At 36.1% G+C, this 21334-nt stretch overlaps 1 protein-coding gene across 1 annotated transcript in view; it reads left to right on the forward strand.

The window, feature by feature from the left end:
* Window positions 1-21334, forward strand: part of MALRD1 (MAM and LDL receptor class A domain containing 1) — a 282296-nt gene that overhangs the window by 7600 nt on the left and 253362 nt on the right. Inside the window, exons 3-7 of the mRNA XM_040589228.1 lie at window positions 1042-1136; window positions 1218-1379; window positions 6170-6263; window positions 10820-10963; window positions 15854-16011. Of these exons, the coding sequence (XP_040445162.1) occupies window positions 1042-1136; window positions 1218-1379; window positions 6170-6263; window positions 10820-10963; window positions 15854-16011 (653 nt within the window). The remainder of the gene's footprint in view (window positions 1-1041; window positions 1137-1217; window positions 1380-6169; window positions 6264-10819; window positions 10964-15853; window positions 16012-21334) is intronic.

A 21334-nucleotide genomic window follows, 5' to 3' on the forward strand; every position in this document is an offset into this window, starting at 1 on the left:
AATTATTTCAGTTCTACTTGGCTTTTTTGTCCTTCATCTTTCTCCTTTCATTTACATGTTGATGTCAGAGGGCAGCAGTTTACCTGGCATTGCTTGGAGTTTGGGAAGGAGGAGAGAAGGGAAAGGAAGGAAAAAAAATAATAGGTTAAGCCTTCCCTCCCCCTCTCCTTGTATCCTTTAACCTCTAAAATCTCTGAAATCTTTACATTTGGGAATAGCCACATTTTGACTAGCAGCACTTAAAACCCTAAAATAGGATGGTTACATTCCATGCTTCAGAAGATCTGAAACAACGTTGTCAGGAAGAGACAAAAACCAGTTAAGAGGCATAGCAACAACTGTATTTCACTGACCTATTGAGCTGTTACACTTAGAAGTAAAGCAGAGCTTTACTTTGGACTCTGTAAATGTTGTTAATTTGTTTTCTAAATGGAAAGATGCCACTGTCTTTAATGGTAGTGTGTAGATTCTGAAGGCAACCCTTTATATCGGGAAGATGTACAAGAATACCACAACGTCTTCTCCTCAGTGAGCCAATTTTTCTGAGCATCCAAAAAACAGACCCATGTCCTGTGGAACAGAACACTATAGCCTCTTCTCCCATCTTCCACCACCTCCTTAGAGACTCTAACTGTGGTAATAAATCTGTATTTTTGGTTAAGCCAGTTTGTTGTTTAGGCATGAAATATGTGATATATTAAATGGAGTTTAAGCTCTTCGATCAGCTTGCTGAGCTAGTCTTACTCTTTCCAAAAATTTCGTGCTTATTGAGTTTTCAAGCCATCAACATTTGAAATGTTTTGGAACCCTACTTGATATTTCTGCAGGAACGTGGAGCAAGACTGTGTCGTCATTTTAAATGAACAAAAGCTTGGCACACAACAGCTGCAAGTGTGATGCAAATTTTTCTGGGGAAGAACTTCTAGATGGCTTTGTAATTATTAATTCAAACCTGCATGCAAACCCCTTCTTGTTTTACTGTTACATTTTGTATAACTTCTATCCAAGGTTCTAAGATTTCTTTTTTATTCCTTTTAATAGCTTATTTCCTCTCACTGTCCCCTGAAATGCAATCTTCTTCTGCAGCTTTAAGGACAAGTGTTTTCCTTCCAACTGACAAAGAACACGTTTGCCAGGTATTTTGATGCATAGTCCTTGTGTTTCATTGTTTGTTACAGTACTTCCCTGGAATAACCAGACGGGTTTTTTTGTCCTAGATTACATTTCATTATTGGATCAGTCAAATGAGTGGAACGTTGATGGTGGGGCTTCAAAAGCACTATGAAGATGCTATTACAAACATCTGGCAAGTTTCAGGAGGACTGCAAAATCGGTGGAAAGCAAATACCATCACAATCAATAGCACTGAAAAGTATGAGGTTGGTAAACTAAAGTGACTGTAAATTGCACTTGTTAAATGGTGGTTTATAAATTGTGGGTTTCTTAATAATTCAAACCTAAATATTTTGTAAGTGGAAAGCATTAGTATGTGGTAGAAGAGAGAGAAGCTATTTGGAAGTTCATAATTGGCATTAACAAATGCTGCTTGTTCAAACCTAACTGAAACTGTGCATGTGTCTTAAATAAAACAGTCAGCCTCACTGCATTATAAATCATCTATTTGCCCATAGAGGTGATCTGCTTGGGATCTTAACTTTCAGTACAGCGTTCCCTTAGCCTCAGTCTAATTGTACCCATAAACTCCAGGTTTAATTTATATAGGAAATACTATTCTATACTACGAAATATTGTTCTATAGGGATGCTTCAGGTGACAAATACTGTACTTAACTATTCATTGTAGCTTTGAGCCTTTGTCACAGAACACACGCATATGGTTTTATTTTGCTCAAAGCTGCTGAAAAACAATGTAAGTGTCATAGGCTATTTAAATATTTTTACATGTGCATTTACACAAAACATTAGCGCAGTAAATGTAACTTAGGGCTAAAATACCATGGATGATGTATACTTGCTGTTATGCATAATACTGGAGGGAAAGTGGGGAGCAGAGAAGAAAATCAGGCATTTCCTCCTACAGTAGTTACTGTGAAGAGTTGGTTAGCATGCAGACCTGAAGGCATGAGAGCATATAGCCTTATTTTCATTAAACCATATGAGTAACGTAATTACTTGACTTGCAGAGGTAACATTGTGCTAAAGCATCTAACAAGATCAGGATTTTTAAGTAATGCTTGCCTATTCAACCCTGAGAATGGATGTTGTGGAGTACTTGTACCTAACTCAACACAAGTATCCGTGTTCTTTCTTGTCAGTAACTTCCCTGGCATGAGTGTATGAACAGCAAGCTGAGATTGTACCAGAATGGTTCAGTTCTAGATGTACTTTTTCATCCTTCATATTGTTTAGAAAATTGAGTGAGTCTGGGAATAGTTAATATGATATGGCATCTTCTTCTTCTAAATTTCTGGATCAAATACTAATTAGATTATTGCTTGCAAACCTTATCCTTTGGCTTCTATAAAGTGAACTGATGGGCACAGTCCAGCTTTAGAGAGGCATGTGTCAAACTTACTGCAGTGGTCATTACAACTAGCTGAAGAAATGTAGCTGGCCACCTCACCAAACCTAGAGCCTGAGGTTGAATAAACTTTCTTCTTTGGTTGCACATTCTTTCTCCAGTGACAACCTGCAAGATGCTGGTCATACAAGTGAATGCAATTTGTTTGTCCTTTTTCACTTTTTCTTTTGATATGACAAACAATACGACACAGGGCTATCTGTGGCATATTTAAAGATCAAATTTTGATGATTAAAGTTTCTATGGGAAAAAAGTGGATGGGGAAAACCCCTTTTTTGGGGTGTAGTAATCTCTTTGAAATAGGGTGCTTGAGTATTTTTGTTCATTTTTCAGGCACACTTGATGTGAAATTTTAATTAAAATCAACCTCCACTGCTTATTTTCTTCGCTTATTTTGATATTGACTATTTAATACTTTTGTCTCTTCCTACTTAAAAAACCCCCAAACCTTTTGATTATGGAATAAGGAATTTGGTTTTGACTTTCAAAAATCTCCACTTGCAAGGAATTCTGATATAGAAAGATTGCCACTGCTTTTATTACTCTACACACAGACAAAGCTCAGTATGTCTGTTTTGGCTGTGTTTTGGAGAACTGTATCATGGTTTGCTGTCCTAAGACGCTTTCCCCCTGATCTATTGAGAACAAATTTGTGCCTGTCAGATTTCATTAAGGGAAATGGTTCTGTGCTTGGGGTTCATGTTTGTCTTTGTGCTTGATACCTGTGTTTTACCTTGGGCATTGTTGCTGCACTGGGAGTCTGTCCCCATGGCTGCACTTGTGGGGGAAACCCAACCTGTGTTAGATCCCACCTACATTGCCACTACAGCTTTCCTTGCTACTAATGGAGCTGCAATGTTAATTTGTTCTGACAGTCGCAGATATTGCACATTTAGGCAGCGCTTGTTAACTGTAGTTATGAGCAAACAGTGTCATCAGGTAGACATTTTCATTACAGTTTTTTGGACTGAAGAAGCTCTTGGCTTTTTGTGAGAGGGAAAACTGAACGGTTTCTTGCTCAAATAAATGTGGATGGGAGTCACATCAGTTATTACTAGACTGAACTCCTCAGGGGAGGGCAGATGGGTATCTGTGCCAGGGAAAGCCCAGGTAATCTGTTTTTAGACCTGAAAGCAGCTGGAGGCATCTAGCATTATATTCTGTCATTTGGAAGTGGGAAAGTTAAGACAAGGCACGATGAAGAAAAAAAAAAATAAATAGAACTGACACTTTTCTCAAGAGAGATGATTTCAGAGTTGCAGCACCGACTCAGACCCTAGTTCAGTCAGCAGTAAACCTTTCATAGACTTCAGGGCATCTTACTCCCCTCCTATAGTCAAACGTTTTAAAATAGAAATAGATGGTCTTTTTTATCATTGAAGAAACTTCCCTGGGTGTTCAGAATACCAAGATGTCTTGAATGACATCAGTCAGCAGGGAGCCATTTGTAGAGGCATTGATAACATATACATTTAAAGCAAGCCTCTTAAATCCATGCTTTTTATTGTATTAACCAAGTAAACAAACACTGTTCATGAATTTTGAGAGAAAGGAAGTTGTTAAATACTTTGTGCACTTCAGTTGAATATGAACTTGAAGCCACCTCTGATTTTGTACCAGCAAAGTGAGATAGCACCTGATTAGCACTGCCCAAATCACTGTGTCACTTGAAGCCCTAACTACAAGCCATATAAAAATACACATTACAAATAAAGTTATTAATAACTAGATTTTGACTTCACAATGAAAATACACTGTGAAAAGGTCAAATATTTGTCAGATCCCTGATATGAAATAATATTTACTGTGTTTCTAATTACAAAATAGCGCACTGGAATTTTCTAGAACCTTACCTGAAACTGTGTGATCATAGAAATGAACAGTATGAATATACTATTTGTCCTTCTACTGGTGATGTCACCAAAGTACACATTAATTATACATGTTGTTGCTTCAACATTTAACAATTCAAAATACTATTTTCTGAAACAAATTAAATGAACAAATTTCCAAGCTGCTGATTTTCAGTCATGTAAACATATTATTGAATGTGATATGATGCCATAAATATTTAGTGTGGCATAGTTATTCTTTCCAAGTAGATATCAGTGTGACATGAAGTAAACATTGTTACGTTGAAAGAATTTCAAACATAAGCTTATATTGGGATTAACCCTGTTCTTTCAAAACTTCTGGATTTCAATGAACTGCATTCTTTCCATTGTGCTACAACTGATCAAAGCAGTATGAACACACAGGGTGCCATTATGTCTTAACAATACTATATTAGAAAATGCAGTTGTCCATGCGTATACTAACAATGGTCCCCATGGAATAATTGCCAGGGAAAATGGTTACTGGCTATCCTTCCCCTTAACACTGGCTGTGTTAAAACAATAAACAACATATATTTATATGTGTGTGTATATATAGATAAAAATCAACTAGATGTGGATTTCTCACTGGTGATACAGTAGGTAACATTACACCTTTCTCTGTTGTGTAATGCCAGGATAATTTGACTTTATAGGCTGCCACACTTCTTGTGTAGGTGAACAACAGCTTAAGAAAAACAAATAAATAAACCTGCCAAAACTCGATGCGCCCCCCCCGCCCCCCCCCCCCAAGACCTCAAAGCATACGGTCATATACTTGGCTGACGTGTCATTTTGTACAGTGCCATACCGTACCCTTGATGATAACTTCTAGGGTAAGTGCAGGTTTTCTGTTACAATTTCTTAAACTATGCTCAGAATTGCCCCTGAACTCTAAAGCTAATATTTGAAAATTTATTCCTTAGCTAATGCTGTACATTGACTATTATGATATAGAATGTATCTCTAGGTAGACTGGGCCTCCAGAACTCTGGAAAAATGTAGAGCTGTACCATCCCAAGATAGGGCTATGGAATTAGTTAAATAATGTTATTCATATGATTGATTTGTTGGGTTGTTTTTTGTTGGGTTTTCCCAAGGACTATGGTTGCTTGATCTACAGCACTGCAGAAAAAATGTGGTGCTCTCTACATTTACAAATGTAGGTTGAAATCTGCCCTTAAGATGGAAATGTAAAATATTTGTAACTTCTTGCTTATAGAAGACTTCATTAGGGAAAAAAAACCCCAACCATTGTTGTAACATTAGAGCAGAATAACAATTGACCAAGCACTCCTCAAGGTTTGTTCTGGCTTGATGAAATTTGATGAAAGGCTTTGAATCAATGGTATTGTTGGTCTGACTTTGCTCCAGGTCTCTGATAAATTCTGAAAACAAGCAGAAATTGTTCACTTTTACAGTCTCAGGTGGAATAATGGCTTGATAAATAACAAAATTGTTTGTATTTCTTAACTGTTGTGGTCCTTGCTTAGATTTTAATGCATTTTATTGTCATTTTTAGTTCCTTCCTGTTAAATACTGCTTCACTCTTGAATTGGATAATTATATCTCTGTGCTGACAAGCCACAGATATGTGAAAAAGCCAGGATGCTGATCCTCCAAAACTGTAAAGTGCATGATTTGAGTTCTCATATTTCTAATAGAAATTGTATGGACTAGACTGTCACATCTCAGAAGGATTTGGATCTTGTATGTGACACTGGTGAATGCCATTTCTTGTTGATTTGCTACAGGTTATCTTTTTGGGGATGGTGGAGACCCAAAGAGAAGGCGAAACTGTTGCTATTGATGATATTACTTTCAGCGAAGGATGTTTTCTGGCATATGGTAAGGATACCTGTTTTTCAGGAGACAGATCATTTTACTTTGTTTTTCCTTTGGACTGGAAAAGAAAACACAAAGGAAAGTTTTCTGGTGTTCTAAGGCTTTCTTAACTCCTTAAGTGTTTTCATTTTCATTCCCCTAAAATGTCATCTGTCTTACCACATCTCAATGCAGTTACAAAGAATGACAATAAATACCTTAAGAAATCTGGTACAGTATAAATGTAGCTTCCTGCAGCCAGGAGAGCACTAAGGCCTCACCGGGAAGAAAAGATCTCGTTTTTACCAAAGAACTGATGTGTTCAGCCAGCTCAGGGAAAGCATTGCAGCTGATTTTAGTAAGAGTCCCAAGGCACTTGTGCGTATTTTTAAATGTATGAAGGTCCTGATTCTCAACTGCATGGTGGGGCTATTTTGTTCCACTCTGCTGCATTCAAGAGCTGTAATGTCAGGGTAGTCAGCTCTGCAGCCAGACCACCCCTGCATCTTGGGATTCTTCAACAAAACATCTTTCATTTCTCTTTTCAATGCAATGTATTTTCATGGGAAAGGATTACTACCCATCCTAGTATAAACTAGATTGCTTGCTGCTCTGGATTACACAGGAAGATTGCACTGTGGCACCTATGTCACATCCTCAGGTGACCACAGTCCTGATTCGAAGCACCTCCTTGGTTTTCCTGCCTCTGACTCTTAGCGCAGGCACTGAGGGTTTAGTCTTTAAATTTAAATTGAGGTATAGAATGCAGTGTTTGACATAGACAAAGCTAGGTTTTTATGATTGGGTTTGTGTGCCATGGTCTAAAATAAAGCTCTGCAGATTTCCGATTCAGGAATGGGAAAAACTGTTGAAAATAGTTGCACATGGTTATTAAAGTGTCATGGTTTAACCCCAGCCAGCAACTAAGCACCACACAGCCACCCAGTGGGATGAGGGTAATTTATCAGAAGATTAAAAGTAAGAAAACTTGTTGGGTGAGATAAAGACAGTTTAACAGGTAAAACAGAAGTTGCATGTGCAAGCAAAGCAAACCAAGGGATTAATTCACCACTTCCCATCAGCAGGCAGGGGTTCAGCCATGTCTGGGAAATCCAGGCTCCATCACTGGTAACGGTTACTTGGGAAGACAACCATCACTCCAAACATCCTCCCACCTCCTTCTTCTCCCAGCTTTATATGCTGATCGTGATGCCATATGGCATGGAAAAATCCCTTTGGTCAGTTGGGGTCAGCTGTCCCAGCTGTGTCCCCTCCCAGCTTCTTGTGCACCCCCAGCCTGCTCGCTGATGTGGAGGGGTGGGAAGCTGGAAAGGCTTGGCTCTGTGTGAGTGCTGCTCAGCAATAAAGAAAAACATCCCTGTATTATCAACGCTGTTTTCAGCACAAATCCAAAACAGCTTGATACCAGCTGCTATGAAGAAAATCAACTCTATCCCAGCCAAAACCAGCACACACACTAGAGTGCTGAGCAGTTGTAAACAGATCTAAGTAATAGCAAGATACAAATCCTAGTGTAATGATTCAGATGCATACGTATTTATTTCAAATGGGATCTGCATTGGGGAAATGAAGTTTTGGATAACTAAACTTGGTCATGCAGATCTCACCATGTTTCAACTTTTTTTTGCAATGGAGAAATATACAAGCAAATGTTATATAAATATTTTCATGCCAAGGCCCATTTTGCTTTTCTGTTTTGTAGAGGGTTTTCTAGCAGTACTACTTAAATGAGCAAAGATGCTAGTTTATAATTTTGGACATACTTGTCTGTGAACTCAGTTAAGTTTGCAGTGTGCTTTCTTTAAAAAAATGAATTTGGAACTGACAATGCAAAGAGGACAGTTGTATGATTCTCCCAGCCTCTTTCTGTTCCTTGGAGGATTTCTGCAGATGAAAGGGCTACTTTAAAATGGAAAAAAATGCATTGGTAGATTCTAGCAACCTGTATAATTGCTTAACCATTTTCCCCAGGAGGATATAAATCTCTCTATAAATATATTGGCTTTTTTCAAAAACAGTGTTAAACTTACCTTACGTGGCGGCTGTTGAACTACATAGTGTGGCATACAGATTGTACTGCCACACTATTAAGTACCTCAGGTACATTCTAATAAGAGCCAGTTCTTATCCTGTGCTTTCATGTTAAAAAAAGTCAGCTTCGTTAGGTGATATCTAAATTGCTCACATCAGCCAAAACCAAGGTCAGAAGATATTAATTTTCTCCCTGAAAGAGGGATTTTACTACTGAACATTTTCCAATAATTAAAACAAAAGGTCAGGTTAATGCTTGCTTGAATTTGAAGTATTTTATTATTTAATCCTTATGGAATGTCTGAAGAAGACTTGAAATGAAGACCATTTTAATTGCATGAAATCTGTATCAAAAATTTGCATTTTTAATCTAGCCTTCATGATTTTCAGTCCCAGCATAAATGCGCATAAGAAATTATTTTTATTCATTAGTATTTCTGTGCTTTTAGAGTCATGAGTAAAATAGCTTAAGTATTTGTGCTTTCAGGAGTTTCTTGATACAAACAGTGATGGCTAAATATAAATGTAATTTTATTAAGTTTTATTTTTTTTTCTTCCCTTGCCTCCCTCTCCTGTCTTCCAAACTGCCCCCCCTTTAGTCTTACCCAGTTCTACTAGAAAGCACACTCCATGCATTAAAAAAAAAATAAATCAATCAAACCCCTGTCTTCAGTATAGCAGTTTAAGATATTCTACAGTTTGTAGTTTTCCCAACAGCTGTCAAATTGTTGCAGTTATCACTCAAAACCACCATGGCTTGTTGTAATACAATTGCATATGTACTGCAGAAAAAAGTATTTTAGCTGTCAAATAGAAAATATTAAAGGTATGCTCTAAAACATATGTAATACAAAATCTTCTTTAATTATACTTTTAGTAGACCTTCTATTCAAAGGCTTTGTATTCTTATCCAAGTGTCTGATTGCCCTGCAGAACTCTCTCTTGACTCCTGATGAATTACATACATGAAGAACTCTATTGTAATTGTCATTCTGATCTTGCCGTAGGGTGAAAGCAAAGAGCCCCAAGGTGTGAAAATGAAATGTAGTAGAGAATGAAGTTTTTGTCCTCCTTAAATAATTTGTTAATCAAAAGTGGTATAGCTTCTCTGCAAAGCTAGCTTTTTTCCTGGAAAACTGGATTAATTATATATATATACATATATATATATACCCACTACTTCTAATGTACAAATTTTGACAAAAATCAAGTATGAGTACTTGAACTGAAAAAATATCAGATTCCTTAGTTAATCCTAATCATGCCAGGATGTAGCCTTTTAGTATCTCAGATGCAGAACTAGATGTAGTGTCTTTCATATTAATTGCTACAGGGATGGGAGTCAGAATATTCAAAAAAATCTGTTATCTGATATGCTGCAGAATTAGGAGCTAGAAAATGGGTATTTTGCTCCAAGAGACTGAGACTGTTGTCAAAAAAACAAACCAACCTCAGAAATACTTATAACTAAATTTTAAAAATGCAGGATGAATCAAAATGTTTTGCTTCAATAATTAAAAAGTGTTTAAAGGAGACCTTGATTTCTTTTGAGTGCATTTGCAACTTTTTTTCAAATGTTGAAATCTGACAATATCCATCCTTTCCTAGACTGTTCTAGAATCTGGCATTTTCTGTGGGAAATAATTTTTCCACAGCTGTTCTCACTTAATACACATGGTTTGGAAAAAGTGCTTACATTTATGCAACATAAGAACAAGGAAGAAATGATAGGTTTGTAGCATCAGCTGGACAGGACATTTCACTGACATGTCAGTAATGTGAATAACACAGTATCTCTGAGATGCAGTAGACAGTAATGTCTATGTATACTGACATAAAATTCTTTCCATTGTACAGTTAGGAATCTCCCAGTTTTCTCTAAGATACCCTGACTACTATTGAAAAGTCTGTTTTAACCAGAAGATTGCCTTTCTCTTGCAATAATACTAAGAAATGGAACTTTCATTATCATAGTGTGGTCCTGCTTAAAATCATGATCATTGTAGAAGGCCACCAGATTAGTTGGGCATGATTTGCCCTTAAAATGTTCTTGAAAATATGTAGTGATGTATTCAGAAATTTTTTCATTCTAAAAAGAAGCATTCTGTTGCAAGTATTATGGAGATGCTGCTGAGTTTAACCTCTCAGAAGTGATTTTTCTGTAGCTATCGTCTATAAAAGTAAATAGGTGTTTCTTGTTATGACGTGTCATTTTTTTACATTTCCTGGAAACTTTCTCTGTGGAAATGAATTTATTCATGAAGACTGCAACGACTGGCTAGTGTAAATAGCACTTCCTTGCTCTGAAAGAAGCATCCATCTTTAGGGAATGATTTTAAAAAATGTTATCATTAAAGATGGCAGCCTGAAATAATAGACAGCATTTGGTGATACACAATGCTTTTGAAGTAACAGAGGCAGAAATGTTGTCAAGTAATTTAGTTAGCATCTGTTCCTAATAGGAAGTAGGCTCATAAATAATGACTTCTTAATGAGTTAAGTGATTTTTTTTTTTCTTTGTCTTTTAGCACCACAGTCTTCCAGTTTTGAGCTTGGCATGTGCGAGTGGCATTCAGATCAGCTGACTGAGCCTGCTATGTGGACCCAAATGCAAACCGGGTGCAAGATTGCCTCCTGTTCCTTCCTGAAAGATTGGAGCAACAATACTGAAGGTGGGAAATTTAAGTTAATGCACAATTACTATCTTTCATGAAGGATATGGTACCTGTTAGGACAAAGTGGTGAGACAATGTAGAAACGGAACAAAACCATGAAAAGTAATTGTATGTATTTTGTACTTAAACTAGCTTTTGCTTTGACCATTTAGTAAAAGTGCTGTGAACACATGTGCTAGTAGAACATGAAATATTTTAGTGTAAAAATTCCCATATAAACTGAGAAGTTATTAATTTTTTCTCCAGTTAATTCTTGCTATGAAATCTATGCAGCAATTTAATGAAATTACATTAAAACCATCAAAGCCCACAACCCTTGTGTTTGTTTTTTTCTATTTTGTTTTGGTTTTGACACTTCGCAGCTTTACTTGTGTAATACTACTACGTTTGAGCATACAGTCAGGAATTTCACTTTAAGCCTTTAATTAGGGGAGCTGTAGAGAAACATTTATTATACAAAATAGTTTATTGCTCTTAAAACCAATGACATTAATCCAGTTGCAATTTACAGAATTAGAGAAGCACTTGTTTTTGAAGTCACTGTGTAGTGCTTGTCTATGGGTTTATGGGAAAGGTTTTTGAAAGCTTAATGGATATAAATATCCAGTGTTGTGAGTGAAACGGAATCACCTTGCCAGCTAAGTGTTTGGCTGGTCCACTGAAACTGCCTTCAGAGGGGTTAAGTAGTACTAGTTGTAATAGTGTAATTTGTGATGTAGCTTTGAAGAACTGATAGCATGGAGATTACTGCTTGAACTTTGAGCCCATAGAAATGAAGTACATCTCATTGATAGCAGCAAAATGAATTTTTAGATATTGTTTACATTTTAGAAAGATTTTTAAAAGAAAATTTAGCATGCATTTCAACACAATCTGGTAACTACAAGTCAAATTATAAAGGAATAGCAAGCAAAGCTGCTTGAATGCATATACTCTGTTAAGACGAAATTTTGCATGTTAAAGTTTAGGTACAACAAAGAGCATATAGACTAGTAAAGCAGATTTTTTTTCTCATCTTTTTAAAAAAAAAACAAAACAAAACAGTCTCACCACCTTTCAATTTCCGCTGAGATAGCTAAGAAAAATGAGACTTTGTTTTTATTTTAAACAACTCCTTGAAAGTTATTGTATCAGTGCCATACCTTAACATGATACCTCAAGGACTAGTAATGGGTATGAATTTCCCTTTTTATGGCAATATTGTGCTAACAGAAAATATACTGAAATTCTGTAAGTAGCTTTTACAGAACGAGGTCACAGGCAATGTCTATTGAAACAGCACAGGTTTTTGAAATGTCTGTTGTATAGGTGCTTGGGCATTATTGTATAAATATGCACAGGTAGTTGAGTAGGCTGAACATATAAAACAAACAACGGCTTGAGGACATTCCATGTGCTTCCACGTCTTAAAGGAAGAAAGAAAATGCGAGAAGAAATAAGTGTCAAAGCAACACACATAATTTAATTCATCATTAATGTTGGAAAGTAATGAAAAATCTGAACTATATTGCTCACCTTTGAACACATTCAGGATTTATTCATGCAGATTTGTTGAGGCATAAATAAAGAAGTTAAATATTAATTAAATTCTAAAAACTAAAGAAATTGTATGCAAACTGCAAAAATGCCATGCTTGAGGGCTCAAACTTGCAATACAAACAGAGCTTAACTAAGCTTTAGTTTCTGATTTTGATCAAAGCTTTCGCTACTATAAATATGGAAGGTAAGAAACTAAATTATAAAGCAGAGGTCTAGACAATTATAATTTATAAAAAAAGGATTGCTTATAGGCTTTGAATAATCCTCATTTCCTGGTATTCTTAAATTTAATAAAATGCTTCCTAACCTTGGCAGACTTTTTTTCTTTGTTCTCTTATTGTTTCTTTTCTCCAGTTTGTATTGTAAGCATTTTATCTACAACTTTGCCTCTGAATTTCTTTAATGTCAGAAGTTCTTACAGAGGTTTTATATTTCCCTGCAATACTGTTCAGAAAATACTTCTCTGATGTTCTTGTTTTCTTTATTGATATTTTCTGCATGCTATGTAGTTTCCATAATTCATTCTTCTGTTTGATTAATCTAGTTTCCTACAGTTGGGGTAACACTTCTTTAATAAGGAACTAATGAAACCAATTCTCTACAAAATAAAACTAATAAGATTGAGATGCAAAAAGAAAGCAAAGGAAGGACCATGGCTTTTAGAACCCAGCATTTCACAGAACTGATGATAAAATCCCTCAAGTTTAAACATGAAAAAGCAGCCAAAACATTAGATTGTGACTCCATTACTTTTTTCTTTTTTTTTTCTTCAAGTTTTCATTCATGACTTGTGAGTTCCTGAAACTTCACCTTCATAGCGTAGAAACAATGGCAGTTCATATTTGACCTCTTCTTTCCTCAGAATTGTTGAGTAGGAAAGTTGCAGGGGATTGGCTCAGAGACTGAATAGTTCACTGCTGGTGAAGAGGAATTGCCAGAAAAGGCAGGGTCCACTCTGTGGCTCAGTTTAAACTGAAGCATCAGATGTTACTGTAAAACTAGTAGCAGAGATTCAAAGTCATGCGCTTTGTGAAATAAACCCCCGTGGCTTCAAGCAGAAGAGTGACAAAAGGTTTGAGTCCGAAAATGGTTAAGATGAAGTTAGGCAGCTACATATTTATAGGCTTTGAGTTTTCAGCGTAGCAGGAGACAGGCAGGTTCACTAGCCCACCTTAGTTCTAAGATGGCACTGGGCCACCTCAGCAGTAAGTTGTAAACTCTGCTTCTAGTTGGGCTCCATTGCAGTCTGTGGCTGATCTTTCCACAGGACTACAAGATTTTGCTTACGACAGACAAAATTTTTCTTCAAAACTGAAAGAAAAAAACCTGTCTCTCTAAAACCTGATTAAGCAGACGTGGAGAAAAGAAAAGGCTTTATGGAAATATAGTGACATCTACATTCTTTATCCCGGCAACCATTACAGCATCTCTTGCCAGAAACACACATCGCTGTGACTCAGTAACCCTACTATCACGTTGGCAGGAATGAAGTGGCTTTTCTGGGATTCTAATTCTGTTCTAATTCTAAAAACACGGGGAAGTTTGGCACTTCAGAAACAGAAAGTTGTGAAAACTCAAGAGAATAAGACATAAAGAAGGTCAGAGCATAAACACAGTAATATGGTATGCAGTGTATCAGACTGAGGGAAATTCAGACCCTAAAGAAGAGCTACAAAGTTTGTAACAAATCAAGAAAACCATTTCCAATAGCTTAGAAAGCTATTTCATAGATGTTGACTAAAGTTTATGAATAAGGAAACAAATAAATACTTTAGCGTGGTTTATTGCCTGTCCGGTTAAACTGACGTGGTTATACTTTTACAGGCTATATAGAAGAGGGGTGTGTGTGTGTGTGTAAATAAATCCGTATTTTCAGGACAGGAGTTTCTGGATTAGTAATTTCTGAAATTAGGCCTCAATTTGTCTCAGAAGCATTCACAATACCTGCATAAAATATATTCCCTAAAGAACAGTTGGTATCCCTTTTAGATGCACGATCATTCTGGATATTTCACAGAACTTTTGTTTATCTAGTGCTGTTCACTTGATTTCTTATCTAAAAATCATGTTAATTCCACTTTATCCTGTTTGTACAAATTCACGGACTTAAATTGAACAAGGGAAAAAATGTTATATATCATTATGCTCAAAAAATTAGTTGGTTTTATAATGTCAACATTCTGAAGTTAGATGAAGAACCAGTAGTGTAAATTCTAATGTTGATGCATATTTCTCTTCTGCACAAGGTCATAGTCATAGAAGTGTAGATGCTTTGTTGATCTCTGTCAAACAGAACGCTGGATTAAGTATATAATGCTTCCTTACATCAAGGTTAGCTGCTGTAGCATGAAATTACAAACCTAATTCCAATGAAATTGCAACCACATATTTCAGTGCAAAACATTGTGTAACACAAAGAGTAAACTGGTAACAAAAGGAGAAGAATGTGGTCCCTTATAAAAACCTTCTGAAATAACACTTTCTCCCCTCAGCTTGAAATATATTGTATAACATCTGCATTTGAGTAGAGACAGGAACACAGAAACAGTGGACTTAAGACCTTTAATCAGTCCTTGTTTATTATTTTAATAGCTGTTTTAGAAGACAGGAAAATATTCAGTGACTCAGGAGGGGGCAAAAATGGCCTGGTATATTTGGTAAAAAGTATTTAGCTTTTTTATTTCTGACAAATAGAAGATACTGTTGGGGAGATGGAGTACTCTTTCAGTCTCTGTAGGAATGCTGTTATAAGGGGCAGTAGGTCACGAAGAGCACAAATTGCTTTTCAGACAGAAAGACAATATGCTTCCAACATTTTATTGCAGAACTGGCTGAGAAGTAAAGACCTTGATTACATGGTGGAGATGCTATTGAGTCCTGTAGCAGTAAGACAGAATACTTCCACCTTCTTTTTTTCTTTTCTTTAATTTTTGAAGAGTCTACAGAAGTATTACTCTAAAAAGCATATTTTCTGAAAACCATAGTGGAAGCAAGAAGAAAGCCCAGTGTCCAAATGTGTTTCTGATTAGGTATTGAATGGTTGTAAATATAAGGAGGCTGAACTGAATGTGGGACTGTACATCTTTTAATACGCAAAGTAACAGTTTCAAGATGCTATCAACTGATGTAATTCTTGGTTGCTGGGGCTATCTGTGAGTCAAATGAAGATATGCATCTATCTTTTTAATAGGAAACACAGACATCCAAGTCACATTATCGGCATGATCATCAGATTCCATTGTTGCTGAGATGGGTTCATAGTTTAATTACAGGAAAGCAGTCCTTATTCTTGTAAACAGAAAAAAATAAGTTTTGTGAAAAATTCTACTTTTTTAAATTATTTTTCAGGCCATTTTCAGTGGTTAGAAGCTGACGAAAACATGTTATATAAAAGGGCTTATCTTAACAGCTCCGTTTGTCATTGCTCCAGCAAGAATTGCCATTTTCAGTTTCATTACTCCATGGCAGACAACAGTGTTCTGAAGGTGGTATTGTTTACTAATCAGGTAAGAAGAAACATGCATTCATTTTCAAAAGGTAAAGATACGGTAGTCCAGGTATTACTAGCTAAAATGCAAGGAAATATGCCTACTAGTACATGCCTGCCCCTGAAGTTAGTTTGTGCAAAACAATAACTTGGTATCATTCCACTGATCTATGCAATTGTAAAACCTCGGTATTTGCCATCTCAGCTTTAAACTAATTTGATGGGTAAATGTTCTGCAATAAAACTTCAAGGACAAACTCCAGCTGTTACAGAATTAGATAATTTTGGGATTTTGCAGGGCAAATGTATAGTAACAGCTTTTCTAGCCTTCTTCCCATTCTGGAAATGGGAAAATAAGTGTTTTTCTCTATTGAAATACAGAAAAAAGGAAAGTTGCTGGCTTAGGATGTCTGGAAAGATTTTGCTTATGTGCCTGATTTACTTTGCCCAAGTTTTAGAGCAGTAATTTTCCTGTTCTTCTATTAGTAGATGAAATAGCCATGTCAAACTGAAACACAAATGTCAGTTGAGGGACGTTAAGTATTGCCACCTTTCTTACCTCCGTTGCCTTAGGGAGGCTTTCTGCTGTTAGTTTTCCCCCTTTTGAAAGTTTTGTTTAATAAATTAATACTATTATATTACATCTTAATGAAAGCAAGAGCAGTACAGCTGGTCTCATTGGGTTAATGCTCTCATATCTTGATGTTGGATTTGAATTATTGTCACCCAACAGTACAAGTATTTAAAAAGATAGATCCACTTCATTCTCAAAGATAAGATGCAAAAAACCTGAAGTGTAACTCTACCAAGGGGTCTAAATATAGGATAGGTAATGGAAATACCTTATTTCTTTTCCACTGTGTCTTCAACTATTCATGAAAATAACTCCAGGCTCTTGCTCATTTTTCATTTCTAACAAGGAATAGTGGTATTTTTCTATGATCCATTACTATATCAGGGAATTGTAACATAATCAGTGTTCTGGTCAGAATGTACAGAGATCTGTGCGATAGTACTTGCCACTGAATTCTCAGGTATGATGCTCATGGCAGCCTTGAGACAGAATAGAAATATTGATTTCAGTGGTTCACCAAAGTAAGATCAATGGACCTGATTTAGGGGTTTTCTTTCCCTGAAAATAAGGCAAATTATGTGAGCCAAAACTATGAGAAAATTTGCATTTAAGTGCCCATAGAATTTGGAGCCTAAATTGAATTGACTGATAAACAGTTCTTTATTGTATGCATTAGGAAATGTTTTTGGCAGTTATTACATCAGTTCAACCCATCCATTTCCACAACTTCTCTTAGCCCTTAGATGTTTTTGTTATTGCATTTCTCCTTCAGTGGGAAGTGTATTTATTGCATACAGACTTATTTAAAGCTGGTGTAGTTACTCGTCCTGCAGAATTTGCCAGAAGCAACTTCAGATACATAAGCCTCTGCTGGCAGTTGTTTTTTTTTTAAAAAAAAAAAAAAAAAAGAAAAAGACCCTACATACTCATATTTAAGGCTTTAAACTGAAGTGAAGAGAGGAGTAGCTTTTACATATTTTGCTACTGAATCATTACATTGTTTATGAAAATCAAATGAATCTTCAAAACTAGCCAAATAGTGAGAGACAGAAGTGATAGCCAAGTGCTTGTTCTGACCCTAGAAGACAACAGAGGTGCTCTTCTGGAGGCTATCCTTCAAAATAACCTCTCAATTGCACAGTTCGGTATCATGCAGTTTCTGTGCACTCCCTTTTACTATTTTTATTGGTCAAAACCTCTTGTCTGTGAATAACGCTTCAACTGTCCCAGCACCTGGCACAGATGGAGACTGGATTACATTTAGTGTACACTTCCAGTACTGTTCTTAGAGGGCAAGCACCGCAGATGTTGTGAATGTATCCCCAGCCTTCCTCGCCCTTTCAAAAGATAGGCCAAAGATGAGTGAAAGTATTTTCTAATACAGACATTATGACACCAATTGGAAAACAGGGAATTTAAATTGCTCTAGGGTATGAAGAAGGATAGGGAAGATGGACTCTTCGTCAACAGTAACTTGTTGACTTGTATTTAACTTGCAGTCTATGATAACCTGCAGCTTTTCCTGTTCTATTGCTGGCTTAACAAAGTTGCTTTTCATTCAATACTACTGTATTTGGTAATTTAATTTTTATTTCCTAACTGTGATTCATATTTATTTGAACTTTGTATTATTGGTTTGAAAGTGGTTTTTGTATACTGAGATGATTTTAAATTCTAATATTTTCTTTCAGAATGTTTGTACTTCCTCCCAATTTAGTCTTATCCGCATTTTTTTAAATTTTATTTTTCATTCCACTGTCCAGTCAGCACTGTAATTATGTCAGGCCCTGCAAGAGACTTCTGCAGAGCCCTATTATAATTTTCTTTTAGTTTGACAGACAACTCCTCTTCCAAATAAGGTTGCACTCCTATTTGTTCACTCACTTGTAGACCTGTTTTACGGTAATTCCATCTGCATCAAATCTCCTCAGTTTGCTTACAGGCTGTCCTATGAGATTATGTTAAAAGCCTTAAGAAAGTAAAGTAATTTCTACTTTTTCAAGTCTGTTTACAATGAAAAGAAAAAGATTATGCTGGCTGAACATGACTTGCTCTTCATCAGAAGCAGCTAATGTAGGTTTCTCACTTTCTAATTCTTTAGCTGCTTACAAGATTATTGTTAGCAATTTGTTCCAGTGTCTTGGGAGTTGTTCAGATGATTGGCTATAATTGCATAGCCTGTATTTTCCCCTTAACTGTAATATATACCCTTTGTTCTCTAGTTTCCCACACATTCCTCTCGGGTTCTCAGTTAGTTGTTGACAGTAAGATATGCCTTCCATTATGTAACCTGTACTTAAAACTTCCCGACTCCCTGCCAGTTTCAGTACTTCTGGCTTACATGTATTTGTAATAATTGTTTTTCTATTTTGGTCCATGTTTGCATTCACACTTAGCAATATTAACTTAGTAACAAAATATAAATAATATTAAATCTCTACTAACTGTCTGCGAAATCTTAAACTTTTCTGTGAAAACTGAAACTAAAGAAGATAATGTTCACTTCAGTTGTATCATTTGCCATTTATTACTTGCTCATTCCTCCTATTAAGTAATGGACTTACACTTCTTCCTTCTATCTTTTTAATTTTTTTATCTTGTATGGATTACAAAACAGATAGAAATTAAACAATAAAAGAACATTTCAACCGATGATGATATGTGCCAGCATATTTTTACCCTAATGCACTAAAATTTCTGTAAGTGTTCAGCAACACTTACAAAAACCATGCAAGTAGTTAAAGGTGATCCATTAATCATTGTGGGGGAACAAATAAGCATTTGTTCCAAATTATTCTCTTAAATGATGCACATTTGCATCATTGCACATTGTACAGTTGCACAGCACTGACTGTATCTGTAGGGAAGTGTCAAAAAAAAAAAAAAAGTTGTATTTTATAAATGGAGCTGATAAGAAAAAGTCATGATTGTCTCTTCCATCCTTTAAACCTAAGTAGCATTATCTCAAAGAAAACCCACCACAAACCAAACCCCCAAACAAAAACATAACCAAACATTGCAGGAAAAAGAAACAATTATTTCCCATTTTAGCTTTACAAACATTTTTTTACAGATAGTAATGTATCACAATAAGGGGAATAGAGTGAAGGTATTTTGAGCAGCTGTTCCCCTGCACCACCAAAATAAATGTTGAGGGAAAGTACTGGAAAAGTAATACATTCAGCATTTTAAAAGAATGCTAGGGATGCAACGAATGTGCTAGAGGGATTAACTCATTTGTAACAAAGAGGTGGAAGCAAACAGTGAGAATACTACAGAGAAAACATTGTGAGGAAAGGAAATAATATTATTGGCTTATTAGAGCTGTATGAAATCAGAGGGTAATGCCTGTTGCATGGAACAATAGCCAATTTAAAAAGCTGTTGCATCTGAGGTGATTTACAGCTTTTTGTGTAAAAAAAACAGTCCTAGAAGGTCTGGATACTAGCACATGCACAGAACACTCAAGTTTACTGCTCCAAGCCGTTTTTCTTAAAATAAATCTGGGATAAAGATGGTCATGGGGATGGGTATCTAAGCTGTTAATTGAATGTGAACAAAATTATAGAATTCAGATAAATCCAATCAAGCAAACAGCAAACATAGAGTGTTCCCACAAGGTATACAAATGTGTTTGGAGGGTTTGTATATGTACATGTGTGGGAATTCATTAACTGAAATATTTCTAAAAGCAGACACTTGAGCACAGGCTGTGGTTTTAACTTGTCAAGCAGTATGGAACCTAGTACATCATCCTTTTCTGTGTCTTATATGTGGCTGTTGCAGGCTAGTAGATTTTCTTCAGAAGCTGAATTATTTAGCAAAATGAAACAAGTTTTACACAGAATGAAGTGCCCTTGGCACTGAAAGGCTTTTGCTGAATATCTATTCCAAGAACAAGTTGACAAATACTTATATCATATACTGATGTGGAAACTCACATCTGACTTTTATTTCTGAAATAAAGTATGTCATGTTATTTATCCAGATTTGATCTTTCATGTCATTTAGTTTTTGGAATTAAGGTAATGGCTTGACCCTGTCTTGCAGTTTTCTGAAACAGATCTTCAGACACACTCAATAGAGATTTAGTCTTCCAGCTTGGTTAATATGTTATAACAGTTGAAGCCTTGGTAGAAAAAGAGCGTAAGTAATCGGCTACTCGTCACAAATCATACCAGTGTTCTGCTGACTCAGACCTCTCAGTCTATCAAGCAGTAGACAGTATCTTCCTCCTTTTTATATTGCAAGGCACAGGAAAACATAACTGTCCTTGTCTATATTATTGATAACATTTCACATACCTATCATATCCCCTTTTATTCATCTCCTTTAAGGTCAACTGTTCTTATCTTTTAAGCTTTTCTCCATACAAGAGACTTTCCACTTCTCTTATATAGCTTCTTATTTTTTTCTGAACTGTGTCTAATTCTGTAACACTCTGTGGGAAAGGTATGACCAGTACTTTGCACAGTATCCTAAAAGGGGTCTCACTATTGATACTTGTAATGGTAGGTCTGTTTGTATGTATAGCCTATATTAACTTTTCCTGCATTTCCCCTGTCTTTCTGGTTTTGCTCTATTTTGGAGCTGATTCTTGGAAAAAAATTTATTTAAGTATATGAAGTTCACAATGCTGCATTTCTTCTCTTTATACTGGCCTCAGCATGTTCCAGGATCATGACCAGAAGCCGAATGAGCATGAGCTGGTTTTGGTCATATTATTGAATCAAAAAGGGCTTGAAGTGCTTGCATAAAGGGAGCTTTA

The sequence above is a fragment of the Falco naumanni genome, chromosome 4 (assembly GCF_017639655.2).
Source record: "Falco naumanni isolate bFalNau1 chromosome 4, bFalNau1.pat, whole genome shotgun sequence".
Taxonomy (NCBI): Eukaryota; Metazoa; Chordata; class Aves; order Falconiformes; family Falconidae; genus Falco; species Falco naumanni.